The following is a 20,322-nucleotide window of genomic DNA, read 5'->3' as shown; positions in this document are numbered from 1 at the left end:
TCTCCGTGGACTATGTTTTCAGATGGAAGAAGAATATCCAGGAAGGCGAGAGCTGCAGGTGGCAGGATTGAAGATGCTAAGATCGGGAGTGACCAGGATGGACAAGATTAGAAATGAGCACATAAGAGGGACAACTCGGGTTAAGCAGTTTGGTGATAAAGAGGCAAGGCTGAGATGGTTTGGACATGTGAAGAGGAAGGACAGTGGCTATACTGGACAATGGATGCTGAATATGCTTCCCGGCAAGAGGAAAACCTCAGAAGAGGTTCATGGATGTAGTTGTGGTGAACATGCAGAGGGCTGATGTGAAAAGGACAGCTTGGGATAGTGGGAAATGGAGGCTGATGATTTGTTGTGCTGACCTCTTAAGGGAACAGCCAAAAGAAGTTTCTTAGCCATTATTGAGGTTATTGTGTTTACATTAAACTGTCTGCTATAACAGCTAGTGTAGAAAAACTGAAGGCAGCTGTTGTCTTAGTCTTGAGTTTTTGCTGCCATGTTACAACATGACATCAACTGTATAGCAGTTCATTCTTGCTGTTGCTCACAAGCAATATAAAAATGTCTCCAAGGTCCACCATGGGCTCACAGGTTACACTGCAAGCACCACTAACATGCTTAGTAGGTATCAATAGTGGTCCAGTATTATATTTTTTCTCAATGGTTATTGTTATGTTCCTTCCTTCTTAATAAGCATTCCAGCTAAGAAAAATACTCAATATTAATACTGATAGAACCCCCGACGCGCACGCACACACACAAAACTAAGTATCCCGAACCAGCATGAATACACATGGACGCTGCAGTTTGTAGAATTATTTATTCTTTGCTCCAGTCCAAAGGACACATGTTCAATCTGCCTAGTCTTAAAAAACATGATGCTTTGGCAGCCTCTGAATCTATATATATAAAAAAGTCACGTGTGGCATTTGAGAGCATCACATATGTGTAACACCAGCTTCACATAATATACACAAACAGCCCTTGTTGAACAATGATGAAAGCTTCATCCATTCAAAAAACAAGAGAAAACACTGTAAGTGAATATTATTGTGGCAAGTATAGAAAAAAAAAAAGACTTAATGATTACTGAGCAAATGAGCTAGGTCAAAGTCATGCTGCAGCGCTTTTGTGATGAATAAGATCATAGCTGAGGAATATAATTTTGTTCCTTTCTGAGTGATAAATCCCTGAAAAAAAATATTCCAGTATCTCATCTGACTCAGTCTGTGCCTTTGCTGATATTACACATTGATGTAATGCAAGCAAATCTGAACATGCATCTCTGAAGCAGGAAGAGTGGCTTAATCTCAAGTCAATCAGATCTTCCCAGGGTCTTCTTTCAGGGTAACTGTTCTGTTGAAGATGAGCTGCAGTGAAAGAAGGAAAAAGGTTTCAGCTCATATTGCATAAATGTTTTTAATCCAGACCAAGACTATCAAAGAATTAACTAAAGTTAATTGAAATAGAAGCTTCCACAAATTTGTACAAACCTCGTTTTAAATAAATAAATAAAAAATAAAAAAAATCTTTCCGTACCTTATCTGCAGTGCTGTCTGAGTCCACGGAGAAGTAGCCGACTCTTTCAAACTGGAATTTATCAAAAACCTTTGCTCTCTTGACTGAGGTGTCCACTAAGGCACTACTGATCACTTGCAGGGAATCCTAAATTTAAAAAAAAATGAAGAAACAAATTAAGAAATCGATGTGACTGCTGACACTTCAAAAGCCTTCTGTTGTAGTTCAGAGATACTCACAGGGTTGATGTCACTCAGGAAGCCATTAGGCACTTCAGATGGATCTTCTGGATGTTTGTGCAAGAAGCTACGGATACAAGGAGATACTTGGTTAGGTGAATTCTCTAGTTATATTATTTGTGAAATGTTTGTGAATGATGGGTAATTGTTTGTGACTTACAGTCTATCATAGAGGCGCACTTCACACACCAGTGGCTCACTGACCCAGTGGATAAAGGCCTTCGGTTTCTCTGCGGTCTCAGAACTGCAGCAGGTCACCTCCAGTTCCACCACTTTGCCCTGAGTGTCCTGAGAAATGGTTCAGAGCAACATGTGTGTCATAAACCAGATAATGAAGTAATAATGACATTTTACTGCCGCAATTGAATATTCTAGAATACAACCTCTTGTTTAATATAACTAGATCATATTTTTATAAAACTATGTCGTTTGACTGGACAGATATATGTAAAACCTTCACAAATATATTGTGATGAAGAAAAGTTTGAAGGGCCTGTTTATGTTTTTACAGGATTAGAGCATGGAAAACACATTTTAATTTTATTTTATATTGTCTACTTGGTGAAACTGAGTCTTACCTTGATGATTTTCTGGACAGAGATGACATACCCAGCATGCCTCAGGCCTACAGGTTGTTCTGGAGTCAGGCGCTTGTAGCCCTTTTCCATGACCTGCCAAAGAAGAGAATAACCTCATAATCGTTGCCCATCTCAAAACCAAAAAGAGCACAAAGAATTGCTGCTTTTTAAAATCATTTATTTGGAGGTTTCTCCTCTCTGACCTCTCTGAAGTCACTTTGTTCAATGAAGACTGTGCGCGTGAAAGGAACCGTGTGGCTGCCCTTAGCTTCGTCGGCAGGGAAGTCCGGGACTCGTACATCTGTCTGAAAGAGAAGACAGAAGGATTATTTTCTCCTAAAATATAATGTGAAAGAATATACTAGGTCAAGCGATTTGTTTTATAAGCAATGTACAAACCTTGAAGTTGTCAGGAAGGTTCGTTATGGTGACTTTGAGTGGTTCTAGCACAGCCATGGTTCGAGGTGCTGTTTCATTCAGCACATCCCTCACACACGCCTCCAGTAAGTGGGGCTCGGTCGTCGTTTGGGAAACTGTGACTCCCACCTGTGAGATGTGTACAGTGTTAGCACAGCACTTATGAATGGGACTTGTTGTGGCATCCAAAAGTTCATCATTGCATTCATTTTGCCTACTCGTGCACAGAAGTTGTTGATCGCTTCTGGGGGAAACCCTCTTCTCCTCAGTGCAGTCAGAGTGAAGAGTCTGGGATCATCCCAGTCTCTGTAATTAGAAACAAATATTTAAGAGTTACTTAACGCAGGCTATGCACAATGAAGACATCACAACAATAGCTGTGGTCAAAAGGCTGCATCAATTCCCTACAATGAAGTAATTAACTAGTTTGTTTTAATAGCTTTTAACATGCTTGGGGAAAACTAAGGTCCTACTCAGATATGGAGTTTAAAACATTGGTGAATCCAGAGAGCTGCTGAAGTCAGCTTTTGTTGGATGTGCTGCTTTCGGATAAATGTCATGTACAGGTTTGTCCCAATATTTTGTCCTGTTATATCAGGGAAAAACTAAGTCTGGAAAAAGTTTTTTTGCATTGCAAGCCTTAGAAATGTTTCTATTTAGAGTGCTACACAATTAAATGATTTTCGAATTATACTAACTGAATACAGTGGGGCTGAATTCTTAATTTGAGTGGTCTATATCTGGTGGAAGCTCTGACGTAAGGGTTTTTACTCTTAAGCCTAAATTATGGTCCTGCAAACGTGTTCGTCTCCGTGCATGTTTCTGTTCAGACAGCGAGCGGAAAGGGTTTTAAACCAACACCAGACCTGCTCCTGTGCAGTCTTCCAAAATCCCCACTGCACATTACTGGACGCAAATGATGTGTCTGCCGAATGCTGATTAGTTTACAAAGCTAGATCAAAAATCAGTACGAAAAGCAGAGACAGCTGCTGCTCAGTTTCACTTCAGCTCTTTGTATGTTATAACTTCTCCATGGACCAACAACAGCCCACAGACTGGTTATACCACATACTTTGTACATCGCCTCCATAGAAAACAGAGCTCTGTGCAGATGGACAGGCCATCCCCAGGCTACGAAACTGCTACCACTGCTGAACCACAAAGTCTGCTTTAGTTTGTCTAAACATTTTGTGCAATACAGCATCTCATGCGACATGTGAGGGGAAAAAAACCAAAACAAAAGCATACAGCTAACTTTTCTGTAAAAGTTTTGATTTCTACAGCTTTTTCAGTTTATCTCAAGGTATCTAATTAAAAGGAAATAGTGCATAAAGCCTTTTATGTTATTCTAACAATGAAATCAGAAGTGACTTTAGAGTTTATCTCTATGACAATTAAGTAAAAGGGCTTTAGTTGAATGGTAACAAAAAACTGGAAATATAAAACACTTTACCAGGTAGGGATACACAGGTAGACATTTAATATGTAGTTATATGCCAGTGTTGACTTTCAACACAAAGTTGATATTATTCTCAAATCTAAAAGACAGACTTTCAGCTACATTTTATGTTAATGACATAAGGCCACTGATTTAAATAACTAAATTAACTTCCTAGGACCTGACGTCCACATGTGTGGACATCACATTTTGGGTTATTTAGACCAAAATACTCAATTTTGCTCTACAAGGGCCTAATATCCACTTTCGAGGACATTATACTGCTACTGTTCTATCAAAATTTTAAACGAATATCCTCATATGTGGCTTTTATTTTTCTTAAAAACAAAGGTAAAATAAATAAATAAATCTGGTAATTCTTTGTTTTTACATTCATCGGGACCCAATATGCCCAAATATCAAAGAGAAATTAAAAATGCATGCCGTGGAAGAGTTCGGGTCTTAGGGGGTTAAATAAATAAAATTGGCTTTATCTATGGATCTCCTTATCCAATTCAGGACTGTGGGGCTGAAGCCTATCCCAGCTATTACTGGCTAAGAGTTTGGGCAAATCCTGGGCAGGTAACGAGTCCTTAATAGTGATTAATAACCAGTATGTTCAGTTTTTTTTGCCATGTTAACATAGCTAACCTTGTGTTTTAGATTCAGCTCTGTGCTTAAAATAAGGTTATTTTAAATTAAATTATGAATAGAAAAATAAAACTGTTGAATCATAAGCATAGTATGTGAATATATGTACAGTCTAATGGTTGAATTCTAGCCTTTTTATTATGATCTATTACAAATTCACATTTATTTTTTATTTTTCCACACTGCTTTGTAAAATATTTTTTATATAATTTCTTTGACATGTGAGGGTCTTTGTTCTTTGATTACAATCCCCTCTAGGGGTCAAATACCTTGCTGCAGATTTTTTGTTACCCATGGCCTTTAATCCTCAATGACTTTATGTTTACCAGACTCTGATTAACACTTAAGAGTTGAAACACGTTGGTCTATCTTTTCCTGCCTACACCTAAAAATAAACTTGTTACATTATTTTACAAAGAGATGGAGTGCCTCAGCAGCCCTTAAAAGCAGCATATTTCCTTGCCACTTCTATTAATTTGCATTACAAAGTAAATAATTAAGTCTGAAAAAAAAATGTCAAAAAGAAATCCTACTTTACCTGACAACGCCCGTCTCGACCAGTTTGATGATTTTCCTCTTGGACACAACAGTGTAGGTGAGGTTCAGCCGCCCATATTCCCACTGCACAGGGCAGTACAGATCCAGAGCGTTACACAGCCAGTAATATGATGAACGCCTGACAGAATCACAAAAAGGTCAACAACAAAAACAGTAATGTCATTCTGTAAGAATCCAGCAAAAGCTAAAATGAACCTAATGAAGATGGGGGGGAAAAAGTCCTGTATACCTGGCTTGAAACTCTTTGGTACACAGTGAGTGTGAAATATTTTCAATGGAGTCACACAGACAGTGAGTGTAGTCATAGGTAGGATAGATGCACCTGCAAAGAAAGATAAAGCAAGTTCACTAGGAATACATTGTTGTGAGAAAAGATGTTGTGGGTTTTTTTTATTTATACCATTCATCTCCTGTCCGATGATGCGGTGTGTATTTTATTCGGTATGCCACAGGATCCATCTTTCCATCCTCCATGACCATCTTCATCCTGAGGGTGGCCTCTCCCTCAGCAAACAGGCCCTTCTTCATCCTCTCAAACAGCACCAGCGACTCTTCGATGGGTCGATCTCTCCACGGTGATTGAGGAACATTATGGCCTTTCAGCTCCTCGCCTTTCTGATGGCACACATACGCGTGACCCCTGAAGGCGGAGAAAAGAAATGAGTCAAACACCATCCGTGCACCAACATCTCCACATATCCTGCACTCACCTGCGAATAAGATCCACAGCAAGGTCATAGAGTTGCTGAAAATTGTCAGAAGCGTGTGTGACGGCATAAGGTTTGTAGCCTGTGTGAGCAAAACAGGGATATGACAATGGCTCCATGAATGTAGAGAATGTGCCCAAGAACATCAAAACATTTATGCACAAAAAACTTACCCAGCCACTCCACCATATCCTTGATGGCAGTGAAGTATTTCTCCTCTTCCTTCTCAGGATTTGTGTCATCATACCTCAGGAAGCAAATTCCATTATTTGCCTATGGGGGAACACAATGTTTAGAGTAAACACCTGCACAAGAGAACATTCAAAAGCTTATATGGTGTTGAAGAAGAAATTAACTTACCTTTGCATAGCCAAAATTAAAGTTGATAGCTTTGGCATGCCCAATGTGAAGGATACCGTTGGGCTCAGGAGGAAAACGGGTACGTATCTAAAGACATGCCAAGACAGGTAAATGGGATCAATGTTTTTTTTTTAACTATGTAAGATTTGTAACAGTTCATTCAAGTCGCGAAAATATTATACCTGTCCACCTGTGAACTCCAGGTGCTTTTTAAGCAAATTCATTGTATTCGGTGTGATCACGTAGCCCTCAGTTGTATAATTTTCTCCTGCGCGGTCAAGAACAAAGAAATAAACATAGTTCAAAGTCACAATAACCAAGTAGACACATTGACAAAAGTCCCCCTTTTCACATGAATGCTAGAAAAGCTGGTGGTGAGGAGTGCTCCATTCTTACATGGGCTCAATCTGACTTTTTAAACCAGGAAACCAGCAAGGGAAAGTCTGTCTAATGTCCGAGCACATTGATACACAAATAAGCATTCCCATACACATAGCTTTGTTGGTTAATTTTTTAAGAAACATTGAGGGCTGCAGTGTGAACAGATTAAGGAAACCTTTTTCAGGTGCAACAAGATCATTTCATTTCTAATTGTCCTCACCTGGTTTATGGAACTTCAGTGCCTCTCCTCTGAGCTGCTCCATTAGTGACTTGCCCTCCCCAGAGACTGCATCACCTAAACAATCAATAAACAGTTTTAAAAAGTACTTCAAGACAAAAGCACCCCTGTCTGTTTTTGACTTTGCTGCTTACCGTTCACCGCCACCTCCTCTTTCTTCACCTTCACGTCATTCTCTGTGACTTTAGCTTTCTGTGCCTGAAAGATGATTATATATTGGTAAATGGTAAATGGTAAATGGCCTGTATTTATATAGCGCTTTACTAGTCCCTAAGGACCCCAAAGCGCTTTACATATCCAGTCATCCACCCATTCACACACAGGTGATGGCAAGCTACATCGTAGCCACAGCCGCCCTGGGGCGCACTGACAGAGGCGAGGCTGCCGGACACTGGCGCCACCGGGCCCTTCGACCACCACCAGTAGGCAACGGGTGAAGTGTCTTGCCCAAGGACACAACGACCGAGACTGTCCAAGCCGGGGCTCGAACCGGCAACCTTCCGATTACAAGGCGAACGCCCAACTCTTGAGCCACGATCGCCCCCATATTAATTACAGACCAAAAAAATCATGCAATGCATTTCTACCTCAGCTCTACACAGAACTTACAAAATTAACTCATTCTGAAGCTTAAACACACTACATATCATTTAGTTGATTGGCTTTTTGTGTGTGTAGATTAACTATCTGCTGGACAATGTTTTACCCCAAGACAGCAAAGAATTTGCATAAAAATGGCTCCAGAAATGTTCAACTTTTTAATAAGATACACCACTTTTACCTTGGGCTTCTTTTCTAGGTCAGCCTCTGTTTTGGGTCCTAAGAGGTGCAGAACCTTTAAGATGAAAGCCAGAGCTTTATTATTTGAAAGAATCCCAGCGACCTTCACTGCAAATACTTAACCACAATGACATTGCAATAACAGAAGGATCTTTTCCCAGACATACCTGCATGTCCACCTCATTCTTGATCACCTTGCCATCAGCCCATTTTAGAGCAGTGCGTGCTTCACCTGCACCAGACACAGAGGCTCAGTGAGAAATTATTTTTGGCTGATAGGCTTCAGCAGCTGCAATAATATTTAACCAAAAGGTGGGAGCTCATACCCATTAGCAGTCCCATGTTGAAGTGGTACCTCTCCTTTAGCAGTTGATCCTTGTGCTTTTTAATCACAGCTTCTACCTACAGTACATTACACAGTTACAGTGCATACCACACCCAGTACAGCACGTAAAAAGACACACTTTTGGCTAGAACACTCACTGCTTCCTCAATCTGCTCAGGTGTTATGACTACACTCACTCCACATGCTTCGTCAAACTCCTTCTGGTTGATGGGGTCTTGTGGATGACCCTTCACAAAGTCCAAAGCAGCTACAAAAAAAATATTCAGAAAGTGGTTTATGTAATCTCGGTTTCATATACACGCGCGCGCACACACACACACACACACGAGTAGTATCTGACAAGTCGAGGAACCCCACGACTGAGTGTATCGGTGCAGCACGGAGAAAGAATGCCTTTGGAATCAAACACATAACTCGTTTTGTGACACTATGATCAGCTGACCTGTGCTGATAATCTGGCATTCACTACTTCTGGTAATTTTTTTCTCAAGTTTCATAGGGTATATTGCTGATTTACCAACACCTAGATACTATAAAACTAGTACAAAACATAAAATTTGGTGAGTGAACCTAATCCATTCATCACCTTAAAATAATCATTTAAATAGGCGAAATCACAATGTTTGTGTGTTTGCTGATATTTGAGCAGCTTGAAGAGTTACATTTCAAATTACATGCCACTTAAAAACAGACAAACAAACAAAAATGTTATGATGTTTATGCTTGCTCCTCCTCAGTTGCTTTCTAGATATTAAAATACTGCAACTGCAACTTTACATGTGCACCATGAACGCATCACAAAGACGAGAAGCAATAAGGATATAATGATGATGTAACTGAGCTGTGGGATGTCATTATTTTCTAATTAAGGATCTCAAACCAAACAACCAATTTACAATCAGAATATACCACTCCACATAGTAACAAGGAGAAAAGATAAGTAACTAAAATAAATTAGGCAAAAAAATAATGGATCCTTTTTCAATTAACTCCAATTTCATTCACATTCTTCATATTGAGTTATCATTTTAGACATGTAACACTTTTTAAAACATTTAAATGTATACAATTCTTTAAATTATAATGAAGAGAGTTCCACAGTCGTATACCCCTAACCGTTGGACTCATTCATCTTTGTGTAGTCCTAGCTGCTTAAAATAAAATTTCCTTCTGCTGTCTTCTCCCCCCGAACACATTAAAAATACTCTTTGTAACTTAAAAGGCAAAATATTATTTTTAGCCTTAAACATAATTAATAGTGTCCGTAGTTTCACTAAATCTCCTAATTTTAATAATTTTGATTTTATAAAGAATTTATTTGTATGTTCTCTATATTTAACGTTATGAATCATTCGTAGTGCTTTCTTCTGTAATAAGTTTAGAGGTTTTATAGTATTCTCATATGTATTCCCCCAAACTTTGACACAGTAACTAAAGTATAAGAAAAAAAGTTAAAAATATAAAATGTGCATTGTTTTGTAGTCTAATAAATCTCTTACATTTCCCAAAATATAAATGTTTTTAACCATCTTCCTTTCTAATATACTAAATATGTGATTTCCACGTCAAATTTTCATCTACTATTACACCCAAAAAGCGAAATTCAGTAACTCTTTCAATCAATTCTCCATTAATGGACATAATGACTTCTTCCTCCTTTACACAATTGCCAAATAACATGAATTTCGTTTTTGTCAGATTCAAAGATAATTTATTTATATCAAACCATTTTTTTTAATCTTAACATCTCAGAAATCATAATTTCAACCAAATCTTTCAAATTCTCTCCAGAGCAATAACAATTTGTGTCATCTGCAAATAAAATAAAATTTAACCTTTTTGATACATCACAGATATCATTAATATATAAATTAAAAAGTTTAGGTCCCAAAATAGAACCTTGAGGAACGCCACATACAATCTTCAATCTTTCAGAGGTATTGCCGAGATAATGTACATATTTTCTAAATAACTCCTTAACCAATTCAATGCCACTGATCTCACACCATAATTATACAATTTAGAAATCAAAATAGAATGTTGTAACGTGTCAAAAGCTCTTTTTAAATCAACGAATACCCCAACTGTGTATTTATTATTATGGGTTGCAGATGAAATATCGTCAATGATGCTAATGCCGTTGATCTATTTTTACGAAATCCAAATGGATTTTCATTTATTAGTTGATTTTTTTTCAATAAAACTATCAAGTCTTTGCGCAAAACGTTTTTCAAGCACTTTTGAAAACTGTGACAAAAGAGACACTGGCCTATAGTTGTTAAAACTATGCTTATCTCCTGATTTATATAAGGGTATCACTTTTGCCACTTACGATCAGGAAATACTCCTGATTGTAACGAGAGATTAAAAATAAAGCAAAGAGGAATACTTATACAGTCTAAAGTCTTTTTAATTATAACCATGTCTATACCATCACAGTCAGTAGATTTTTTATTTTTAAAGTTTTCTACAATTGCTACTATTTCTTTTATGGTAATATCAGCTAAGAATAAGGAATTAACCACTCTACTTTCTCCTTTCCAGACTTCCTCATAGTCTGGGTCGTCATATTTTCTAATTAAATTTGCTAAAGTAGGCCCAACATTTACAAAAAAGGAACTGAATTCGTTTGCTACTTCAATCTTATCATCGACAACTTGATTATTCTTAATGAAATAAATAGGCCGATCTGAGGGTGTGTTCTTGTTACCCAATACTTCTTTAAAAATATTCCAAATGCCCTTAATATTATTCTCGTTTTCCTGAAAAAGTTTATTATAATAGTCTTTCTTGGCTTTCCTCAATATTAATACCAACTTATTTTTATAAGTATTTATATCACCTCCTGCAACCACTTTTCTGAGTATACGCACTTCTTTTGCGGTTCGGACTCTTTCTGGCATTTCTTTGGAGGTGGAGGACCACCAAAGAGAACTAATGGAGTGAGAGATTCCCACCATGCAAGCTCCTTTAATTGCTTAAAGGAGCTTGCTTCTTTGACATCTTTAAGAGTTCTAATCAAATGTCTGTCCTCCTCCAGAAAATCTTATGTACGCAAACTGGCGTTGCAACTTCTTATCTGGTGCGCGTCTTTTATTTTGACAGCGAATGTGCACCTGCAGACCACTTATGTGCACCCCTGTATATAGTTTAATCCCACACCCACACACACACACACACACACACACATATATATACAGGGAGTGCAGAATTATTAGGCAAATGAGTATTTTGTCCACATCATCCTCTTCATGCATGTTGTCTTACTCCAAGCTGTATAGGCTCAAAAGCCTACTACCAATTAAGCATATTAGGTGATGTGCATCTCTGTAATGAGAAGGGGTGTGGTCTAATGACATCAACACCCTATATCAGGTGTGCATAATTATTAGGCAACTTCCTTTCCTTTGGCAAAATGGGTCAAAAGAAGGACTTGCCTTCTTCTTAGTTCTATTTACAAAGTATAAATCGTACCCTTTGATACAAAAATGACAACCCCTATTCTCATCTAACCATGTTTCAGACAGAGAAATTATTTGGAACTTGCCTCAAACTATACAGAAAATCTTCAATCGAAGCAAAACTTCTATAAAGACCTCTGCAATTAATATGAATTAATGAAAATGTATTAGCTATTTCAACCTTATCCCTGAATTGCTCCTCTGTATAATCTTTACATGTGACATTAATTGTATTAAGCACATTCCTTTCAGGGTCAATACCTGCTTCAAAATCATATGGTTTATGATCTGAGTCATCGAGCATTATGCATAATTATTCTAAGAATATCTATTTGACCTCAAAAAAGAAAGGGATCCTTAACAATCGCACATTTATTTATCGACATATTTTAAAGTCCGTTGATCTTATCTTCTTCCATGTCCAATTTACAACTTCCTTTTGTCCTTTTCCACCCGAAGTAGCATCTGTTCTTGTAAAGGATGAACTAATTGTTTTTAAGCTCATAGTCATGATTGGTCGTAACCGTCTGCCTATCTTGGTAATGTTATCTCGTATAAATGTCCAATTCCCCAAGATCCTTAATCGTTATAACCTTGGCTTCTACTGGTGTTCCATTAAGTTTAATCATCACTTTACAGTTCCTGGTCCAGGTTGCTTGAATCTTTGTCTCCTTCCGTAATATGCGAGCTTGTCTAGCAATATCTGCATTTCTTTTTATAAGATGTTCATTCAAATATACTCCGCTTCCTCTCAAAAGGCTGGACTGCCTCAGCAAGTCAACTTTGTGTTTACGGTTTACAAATCTCACTACAATTGCTGGAGGAGCATTAGTGTGCCTCCTAGGAAGGGTATAGCATGCAGATATATTATTACTATGCAGGGGAAGTTTTTTATTCGAAAAGAATTCCACAACCTCCCGTTCCAACGACTGTAGCTCCTCCGTCGAGGGCTCGTCTTCTCCTCTTTTTGCACCGGTCCCAGACTCGGTGACTCTCGCATAACTCCTGTGTTTAGTTTCCAGACCCGTAATAATCACTTCCTCAAGTCGAGCCTGCTGTTCTAGATCGTCCACCTTCCTTTCCAAAAACTGGATTGTCTTGTCTTTCTCCTTAATTGGGTTTTTTAGTTCTTTGATTTGGTCCATCATCGACATTAGTATTCCTTGTTGCTTTCAGAGTATTTTTTCCTGAGCACTTTATATTTATTTCACAAATATTGTGCTTAAAAAGAATTTGTGAAAAAAATTTGCAGTAATTTGACTCAGATCATAATATAATTGGAGCACAAATTATGTTTAAAATATTTTTGGAAAACTTTGCTGGTTAAAACTGGGTCCACAACAGACCTTCTTTCAGTCGCTCTCTTTAGGGGTCACCACAACAGATCATCTACTTCCATCTCACCCAATCCCTAGCATCCTCTTCTATCACACCAACCCTCTGGATGTCCTCCTTCACTACATCTATGGATCTTCTCTGTTCCTGGCAGCTCCTCTGCTCACTGCACACTCAACCTGACCTGCTCTTCTGATATACTTATTTCTAAACCAAATTATCACATCATCTTGAAGTTTGCCACCCCCAGCTCGACCTCTTGTTATCTTTGTGAGTACCATAACTTCCAAACAGCAGGTCTCACTAGTATCTTGTAGACATTCACTTTCACTTTTGCTTGACTTCCAAAACTTTGATAATTTACCTGCAAGCTGTAGTTCTGTGCAGATCTTACGCTGAGCTATACTTTCTGAAAGAAATGCCAGGCGTTTGGTGTCTTTAAGGCGAGATGCCATACTGTACAGCAATGTACCCATGGCTTTGTCCACTCCTGAGGCCCCATGGACACGTTGGGCCTATTGAAAACAGAGAGGAAATTTAAGAATTATTAAGAATTTGTTAAAGACAAATAAGGAAATTGCTAATAATCACTACTTTCCTTATCTTGACCCTGGGGGCCTAATAAAGATAAAATAATGGATGGTTTACTACCAACTAAAGAAATATGAAAGTAAAAGTGTAACTATGGCGTAATGTACACAAAAGTTACAAGAAGGTCAGGGTAGGTCTATCTAAAACTATAACCAGTGTAGCATAAATAAATGAGAAGTTTGTATACAGCTGAGCTGTACAGTCAAGTGTCAGTCGTTTTCACAGCTGTGCATTCAGGTAGTTGAGTTACCCCATAAGCGTTAGGACCAACCTGAGTAATTGCCTCCTTCAGGGAAGAACTCAGCGAGTCATTCTTCAGAGTTTCTTTCGCTTTCTGCTCGCTGAGTCCAATGGACGTGAAAAGTGTCAGCGTATCTGCCATTATCCCGCCGAATTCACCGGTTAAAATCGGAACAGCACAGACACACCACCGCCACACACGACTTTGCTTCCTAAAGAGAGACCAGAGACCACTTCCTCTGGAAAGAAAAAAAACGTGAAGTACAAAGAATATTAGCCAATAGAACTCTGCGGGTTTGGATCTCACTGACCAATCGTGAAGGAGATTTACTAAGATTACCGCCTACTACGATCGTAAGAACCAATCAGGATTTGTGTTGACACCAGTGAGGGACGGGTTACCGGAATCTGGGTGATGTTGCATCAGATTTTAGTAATTCCTGACAATATGAATTTTTGAGGATCATTACTTGTTATCTATACTAGATAATATTTTAAACAATTATTACGGAAAATTTATACTTTTCACAACTTTTCATATAAAATAATTGCGCCTTTCCGACTCAGTGTAAGGTCTTTGTCGTCCATCATAATCTATGCCAAAACATCTCCGTGAAAGTTATTTACTGGAATGCCGCGTAGCTTCCTGGAAAATACTTCTGTATTTATTATTGTAACCTACCATACACGCCGGATTACACTACTATGCGTTTAAAAAGACTTTACTTTACTGTAAAGTTTGTTATTAATCACTAAACAGAAACTGTAAACAGCAGAATTATGGCCAAACATGCGGTGCTGTCATCTGGATCAAAAATGTGGAGGTCTATGTCTTGTTCGAAGTCCGAATTGCGTCTCGATCTCACTCTTGCGTGTGGACAATCCTTCCGGTAAGATGGTCAAAATCACGTCCAGCCTTTAAACATCAAATGCAAGTTGAAGCGGTTTAAAGTCTTTGAATTAACTCACATCTCATTCCCGCAGATGGAGGGAAACAACAGAAGGACACTGGACCGGTGTGATGGGAGGGCGTGTTTGGACTCTGACCCAAACAGATGAGACTCTTTGGTACCACGTGTACAACAACCAGGACAAGCAGAAGGAGGGAAGTGACAGGAAGAGAAGAGTTGGTGTTTCTGTCTTGGACAAAAATACAGCAGAGAAGAGATTCAAATGTGCTCCAGAGAAGGAAGAAGATGAGCCTTTGGCTGTTTCTTCAGTACAGAATAGAGAGCTGGACGAAGAGATGCTGAGAGATTACTTCCAGCTGGATGTGAGGATGGGGGACCTGCACAAGGAGTGGGGAGCAGCAGATTGTCACTTCAAACACATTGCAGAGGTCTTCAAAGGTCAGTGTGTGAGTTTGTGTTTGCACAGCCTTGCTACTACATATCACTTATTACACAGTAAGGTGTTACTGCTATGTTTTATCAAATTTCATAAATACTTTTTTGTGGGGGGGGTTTCCTGCAGGTGTGCGAATGCTGCGCCAGGACCCCACAGAATGCCTGTTTTCCTTCATTTGCACTTCCAACAACCACATCTCTCGGATTCAGGGCATGGTGGACAGACTGTGTCAGGCTCTGGGCTCACCCCTGTGCCAGCTTGATCAGACCTCATACCACGACTTTCCTTCCCTGTCTGCGCTTGCAGGTGCTTGAAAAGTTTTGCCACAGAACTTAAATCTATGTTTGTAATCTTATCAAAACCTTTACTGTCAGATGAAGACGATACTGAGAGTCTGAAGATATTCATCCCACTAGTTTTTTTTATTAACATTAACTGACTCATCTATTTTTATATTAATTTTGTTGGCATTTGCCTTTAATGATAGTAGAAACAGATAGGAAAGTGGAGAGAGAAAGGAAGACATAAAGCAAAGGGCCTCAGGTCGGGCTGCTGATTTCTGGCCATATGACTTATGGTCACCTGCTCACTAAACCAGCACCCAGTGTACATCTTTAACGACTTTAAAAACAAGAATCAGGTGGACAAGTTTGAATTTAACTGTGTTCAAGTTTCAGCTGTTGATTTGAGATGAAGTTGAAGAATTTGGAGGTAGTCCTCCTCCATATTAGTCCATCCACTTTGTGCAATGTACCAGTATCATTTGCTGCAAAACAGACCCAGAGCATCATGCTGCCACCACCACGCTTGACAGCTTGTACAGTGTTTTTAGGTATGAAAATCTCACCTTTACTCGTTCAAACATAGCTACTGTCATTGTGGCCAAAAAGCTCAATCCTCATCTCAACGGACTATAAAACCTTTCCTGCAGATAGCAGTTGGTTTGTCCATGTGAGCTGCAAATTTCTGAATGTCCTAGCCAATTTCTTCTCATCCGAGGGTGACAGTTTGGGTATTCTTCCAGGCCTTATAGTAATAGAAAAGTAAATAGTGTTTCCACATCTGTAAAAAGAACAGTTCAAAGAAATCCTTAAAAGCCCCAAATTACCACGATATTCATGCCCATGATGAGTTTGTGAAAACTTCTGACCACAACTATGTTCTATGTTGTTTCATTTACTGTTCTTATCAGACAGCAGCATAGAGGCACGTCTTAGGGATCTTGGTTTTGGATACAGGGCTCGGTTTATCCAGCAGAGTGCGAAGCAGATTCTGGACAACCATGGGCCTCAGTGGCTTGAAGGTATACGCAGCATCCCATATCTAGAAGCCCGTGATGCTCTTCGCACTCTTCCTGGCGTTGGTACAAAGGTACAGCAGATATTTTTGGGGGGAGAAAAGGCAAAAAAAATGTGATGTTAACTGCTAACATACAATCAAGGCTTTGTGTCATATTTTAGGTGGCAGACTGTGTATGTCTGATGTCCCTGGATAAGCCAGAGGCTGTACCTGTTGACACACATGTGTGGCAGATTGCTAAACGTGACTATAAATACGCTGCCAACAATGGACAGAAGAGTATCACAGAGAAACTAAACAGAGATATTGGTCAGTATTCACATACCTGTTTAATGGTATGGTTTAAGCCCTGGTTTTAAACACTGGTAATAAAATGTTCAATCTAATATTTCTACACAGGAGATTTTTTTCGAAAGCTGTGGGGACCCTACGCTGGCTGGGCGCAGTCTGTGAGTGTCAATTTCTGCAAACTGTCTGTCTCTTATAGCAGGTCCCCTGTAACCACAGAGTGTCTCTCTTGCTTCAGGTTTTGTTTTGTTCAGACCTCAAGAAGTTCCAAAGCCTCAAAGAGATGGCACATCTAAAGCAACCAGTGAAAGATGAAGATGGTGAAGAGGAAAAAATGCCATGCAAAAAGACTAAAGTAAAAACTGAATGTACAGGAACCGTGGGGAACTTGAAAGCCAAGCCAGCATGTCACAAGAAAGCAAAGATTTCTGTTAAGAAAGAGCCGGTAATGTGAGGTAAACACATTACCGGCTTTGTAGCCTGAGATTCAAATCAGGCTACAAAACCACACATTTGCACACACTGTGCTTGTTCAGCATCATGTGACGTGAAATGAAATGTGGAGATGATTTATCTTTCAGAAACACGACAGAAAATGGATCATTATCTCTTTCTCTGGGTTTTTATATAATTGTGTTGTAGCATCACTTCACTGTAACAAACAGAGCACACTAATGATTTTTTTACAATAAAAAAATAAGTACCTCGCACTCTTTTTCTTCTCTGTAAAATGTTGATACCAGCAGAATCACAGCCATCATACATACAAGTGTGAATAAATTTCACACTACATTTTTAGGCAATAATTTACCAAAAAACATGCTGGATATAGAAATATGATACAAATTAAAACTAATATGTGCAAATTCATACTTAATTTATATATTTTTCAAAATTTCATCAGAAGTTTGAATTTTCTGGCTTTTGCTTCATGGTTCAATTCTGAAAATACTAAAGTCATCATGAGCATATTGGCATTTAGTTTTGCTAAAACGTTGTCAGAAGAGGGCCCCTAGATGGCAGTACACAATGGAAGATGGTGCTCTCCAAGACATCATATGGTGGGGAATTCAGTTTTAGACAGTGTTTTAAAATCTGAGAACAAATTGCACTTTCTTCCTGGGTGAATACTTTCTCTCAGGCCGCCTGGCTCTTGTTACAATAAGTACTAATGCGTCACGGCAATTGCGTGCACGCTGGAAAAGGTCACAGCATGGCAAAGTGGTGCTGTGTTTCTTTAAAATGCATTCCTTACACCAAAATAATATTTTTGTCTGTTAGATCATGAAATGCCATTAGAACGGGCTGCTGTGAAGGGCTGTAGGGTCTGTATGTTATGTATAGGCACTGGCTGACTGTGTCAGCTGGTCTTTTTATAGCAGGGATTGCAGTTATCTGCTGTCAGTGCTTGGGGTGACTGTGACTGTGTCTAGTGACGGCATGTTAATGTCTCTTGGGCTGCCTGACTTCACTGTCCCTTTACAGCAATGACTATGCATTATTCTTGTTTCTTGAGATTATACGCAGCTGCATACTTTAGTGTGAAGCTCCAGAAATTATTTCTCATATGTACGCTTAAGCGTGTAGGTGCATCATATACAAGTATGTCCAGTTTTGGCATATGTGCGCGCACGTGCGTGTGTGCGCGTACATCCATAGAAGTGTTTTATTTGTGGACGAGAGTGCAGCCATGTGAGTTAATGAATATGTGAGTCAGCTTTCGTTCCCATTCCGGTTGAGCTGGGCAGAAGCTGGGCCCCAGCTTTAGGGCAGAGTCACACTGAAGAAGAAAGACAGAATAAAAATAGAGCCGAGAGAAGCAAAAATTAATAAAAGAGCACAAAGGGGAGATGGGTGAAAGTACGCTGGAGGTAGGGGCAGGATATTCAGTTGACACACAAAGGCTAGAACAACACAACAGTGGCCTGTGTATTATGTAAGAGATGGGTCTCAGCTTGTGTTCTGTCCTTGGGGTATTGTTCAGTTAAAAGGACATCTCCATGTGCCTACTTTCTGTAATAAGAAGGTCATTACTTTTCAGAAGCACCAGAGGGCCCCACATTTAGAGCTCAAGTAAATGAGGAAGGCCTAACTCAATTTCCTGAAACAGATCATAAGCTGCATATAGTAGCTTGTTTTTATCGCACCTGATCTACAGAGAAGTTTGGGAAACCTGTTGTCATATCAGATTCCCAGATTAATGCATGATAGTGATGAATTATAATTATACTACTGAATTTTCTCTCATATAGGTACATTCATAGATTTTAATCCGATCCAGTACAGAAGCTTTGGCACACTTGTATAGTTAGTAGTTTATACCATAATTGTATACATAGACCTAATTCACCTGTGATTTTATTTTAATTTTGCAGGTTTTGTCCAGATGGTTATAAATCAAAACTAATCTTACAGCAGGAAATGATTAACCACAGTATAAAAAAATATGTCATTTGAATATAGACATTTCAAGTACACATATACTATTAAGAATATTTAAAAAAATGTGCGTAGCAGTGCTGTGAAAAGTCTCAAGCCACCCCTCATTTCATTATATTTTGTTAGGAAAATGATTGGAGTGATTTACAGAAATGAGCAAATGTGGAAATTTAGTATATAAGACAAAAACAGGGCTAGTATAATTCTAACTGAACTCGCTGTCATTTCTTTAAGTAGTCTTCAGGACTAGTTCTGCAACATTTTGTGTACCATGCAGGTTTTTCCACTTTGGAAAAACAACTGCCTGGAGGGACAATAAATCTTTTGTCCAGTATAATGACCATTTTCCCGAAGCCTTCGTTACTCACTATGTTTAATGGACACACATTTTTGGCCAAAGGAACGTGACTGTGTTGAAGATTTCAGTGCATCTTTGTGAGGTGGATGGAAACATCGTCGTATCGTACTGGCACACTTTTATGTTTGTCTGAGTTGATGCTGGACGATTCACGTTAGCAAACACTGCACTGTTTTACTTAGAGACAAGCTCTTCAGCGTCTGCTTTGCAGGACATTTGAGCTTTGGTGTATATTTGTCTTTTTCCCCTCATTCTTAAGGAAATGACTTTCAGATATCATCAGCTATAAATATGTTTGGAAATCTTTGGAAATTTTATGCCAGTGGCATTTTTTGTAGATTTGGTGAGAGAAAATTTGCAACAAATGATGTGTTTTTGTAGCAGATTGTTAGTAACAAATTGAAGAAACTTTTTTTTCCCTGTTTGCTAGGTTTTCTGTTATTTGTAGACACAACACTGGTTCATTCCAGTTGAGTTTTCTGTGCTTTAATGATTCACAGGTCAGTGTTAAGTGGTTTAACAACTACAAAACATTCCTCTGAAAATATTGAGGTACAAAACAAAAGCGAAAACCAAAAAAGGTGAAAAAGCAGCTAATGTCTAAAGAAAAACTTTGAAATACTCTGTCTGAAGAACTATTTTTATTTGAGCTCTGATTCTGTTTCTCCTCTTTGTGAGCTCAAAAGTGGTCTCTGTGTGCTTTACCTCCACATTTTCTGTCTCCCACTAAAAGTGATGGATGTTATTATTTCT

General features: G+C 38.8%; 2 protein-coding genes across 2 annotated transcripts; one reads left to right on the top strand and one right to left on the bottom strand.

Moving 5' to 3' along the window:
* Window positions 1–818: 818 nt before the first annotated feature.
* On the bottom strand, window positions 819–14,888 carry qars1 (glutaminyl-tRNA synthetase 1). Its single transcript, XM_085343852.1, has 24 exons — window positions 14,808–14,888; window positions 13,870–14,077; window positions 13,372–13,522; window positions 8,349–8,458; window positions 8,192–8,267; window positions 8,033–8,097; window positions 7,867–7,920; window positions 7,220–7,283; window positions 7,068–7,142; window positions 6,649–6,734; window positions 6,467–6,553; window positions 6,280–6,379; window positions 6,110–6,188; window positions 5,800–6,039; window positions 5,629–5,721; window positions 5,380–5,517; window positions 2,971–3,058; window positions 2,735–2,881; window positions 2,539–2,640; window positions 2,336–2,428; window positions 1,918–2,045; window positions 1,758–1,824; window positions 1,540–1,665; window positions 819–1,370 (listed from the first exon to the last, which is right to left on the bottom strand). Exons 2-24 carry the CDS (start codon window positions 13,978–13,980, stop codon window positions 1,320–1,322), a joined length of 2,331 nt encoding a protein of 776 aa, XP_085199978.1. The 5' UTR covers window positions 13,981–14,077; window positions 14,808–14,888; the 3' UTR covers window positions 819–1,319.
* Window positions 14,619–17,408, top strand: ogg1 (8-oxoguanine DNA glycosylase). The gene is made up of 7 exons (XM_085343853.1): window positions 14,619–14,728; window positions 14,823–15,187; window positions 15,312–15,491; window positions 16,378–16,556; window positions 16,646–16,793; window positions 16,884–16,933; window positions 17,011–17,408. The coding sequence occupies exons 1-7, from the start codon at window positions 14,619–14,621 to the stop codon at window positions 17,224–17,226; spliced, it is 1,248 nt and encodes a 415-aa protein (XP_085199979.1). The 3' UTR covers window positions 17,227–17,408.
* The last annotated feature ends 2,914 nt before the right edge of the window (window positions 17,409–20,322 follow it).

Source organism: Diplotaxodon limnothrissa, linkage group LG20, assembly GCF_057381915.1.
Source record: "Diplotaxodon limnothrissa isolate DT_005_m linkage group LG20, D_limnothrissa_male_GT1.1, whole genome shotgun sequence".
NCBI classification, from domain to species: domain Eukaryota; kingdom Metazoa; phylum Chordata; class Actinopteri; order Cichliformes; family Cichlidae; genus Diplotaxodon; species Diplotaxodon limnothrissa.
Note: the sequence above shows the minus strand (reverse complement) of the source record. Positions and strands in the feature narration are given on the sequence as shown.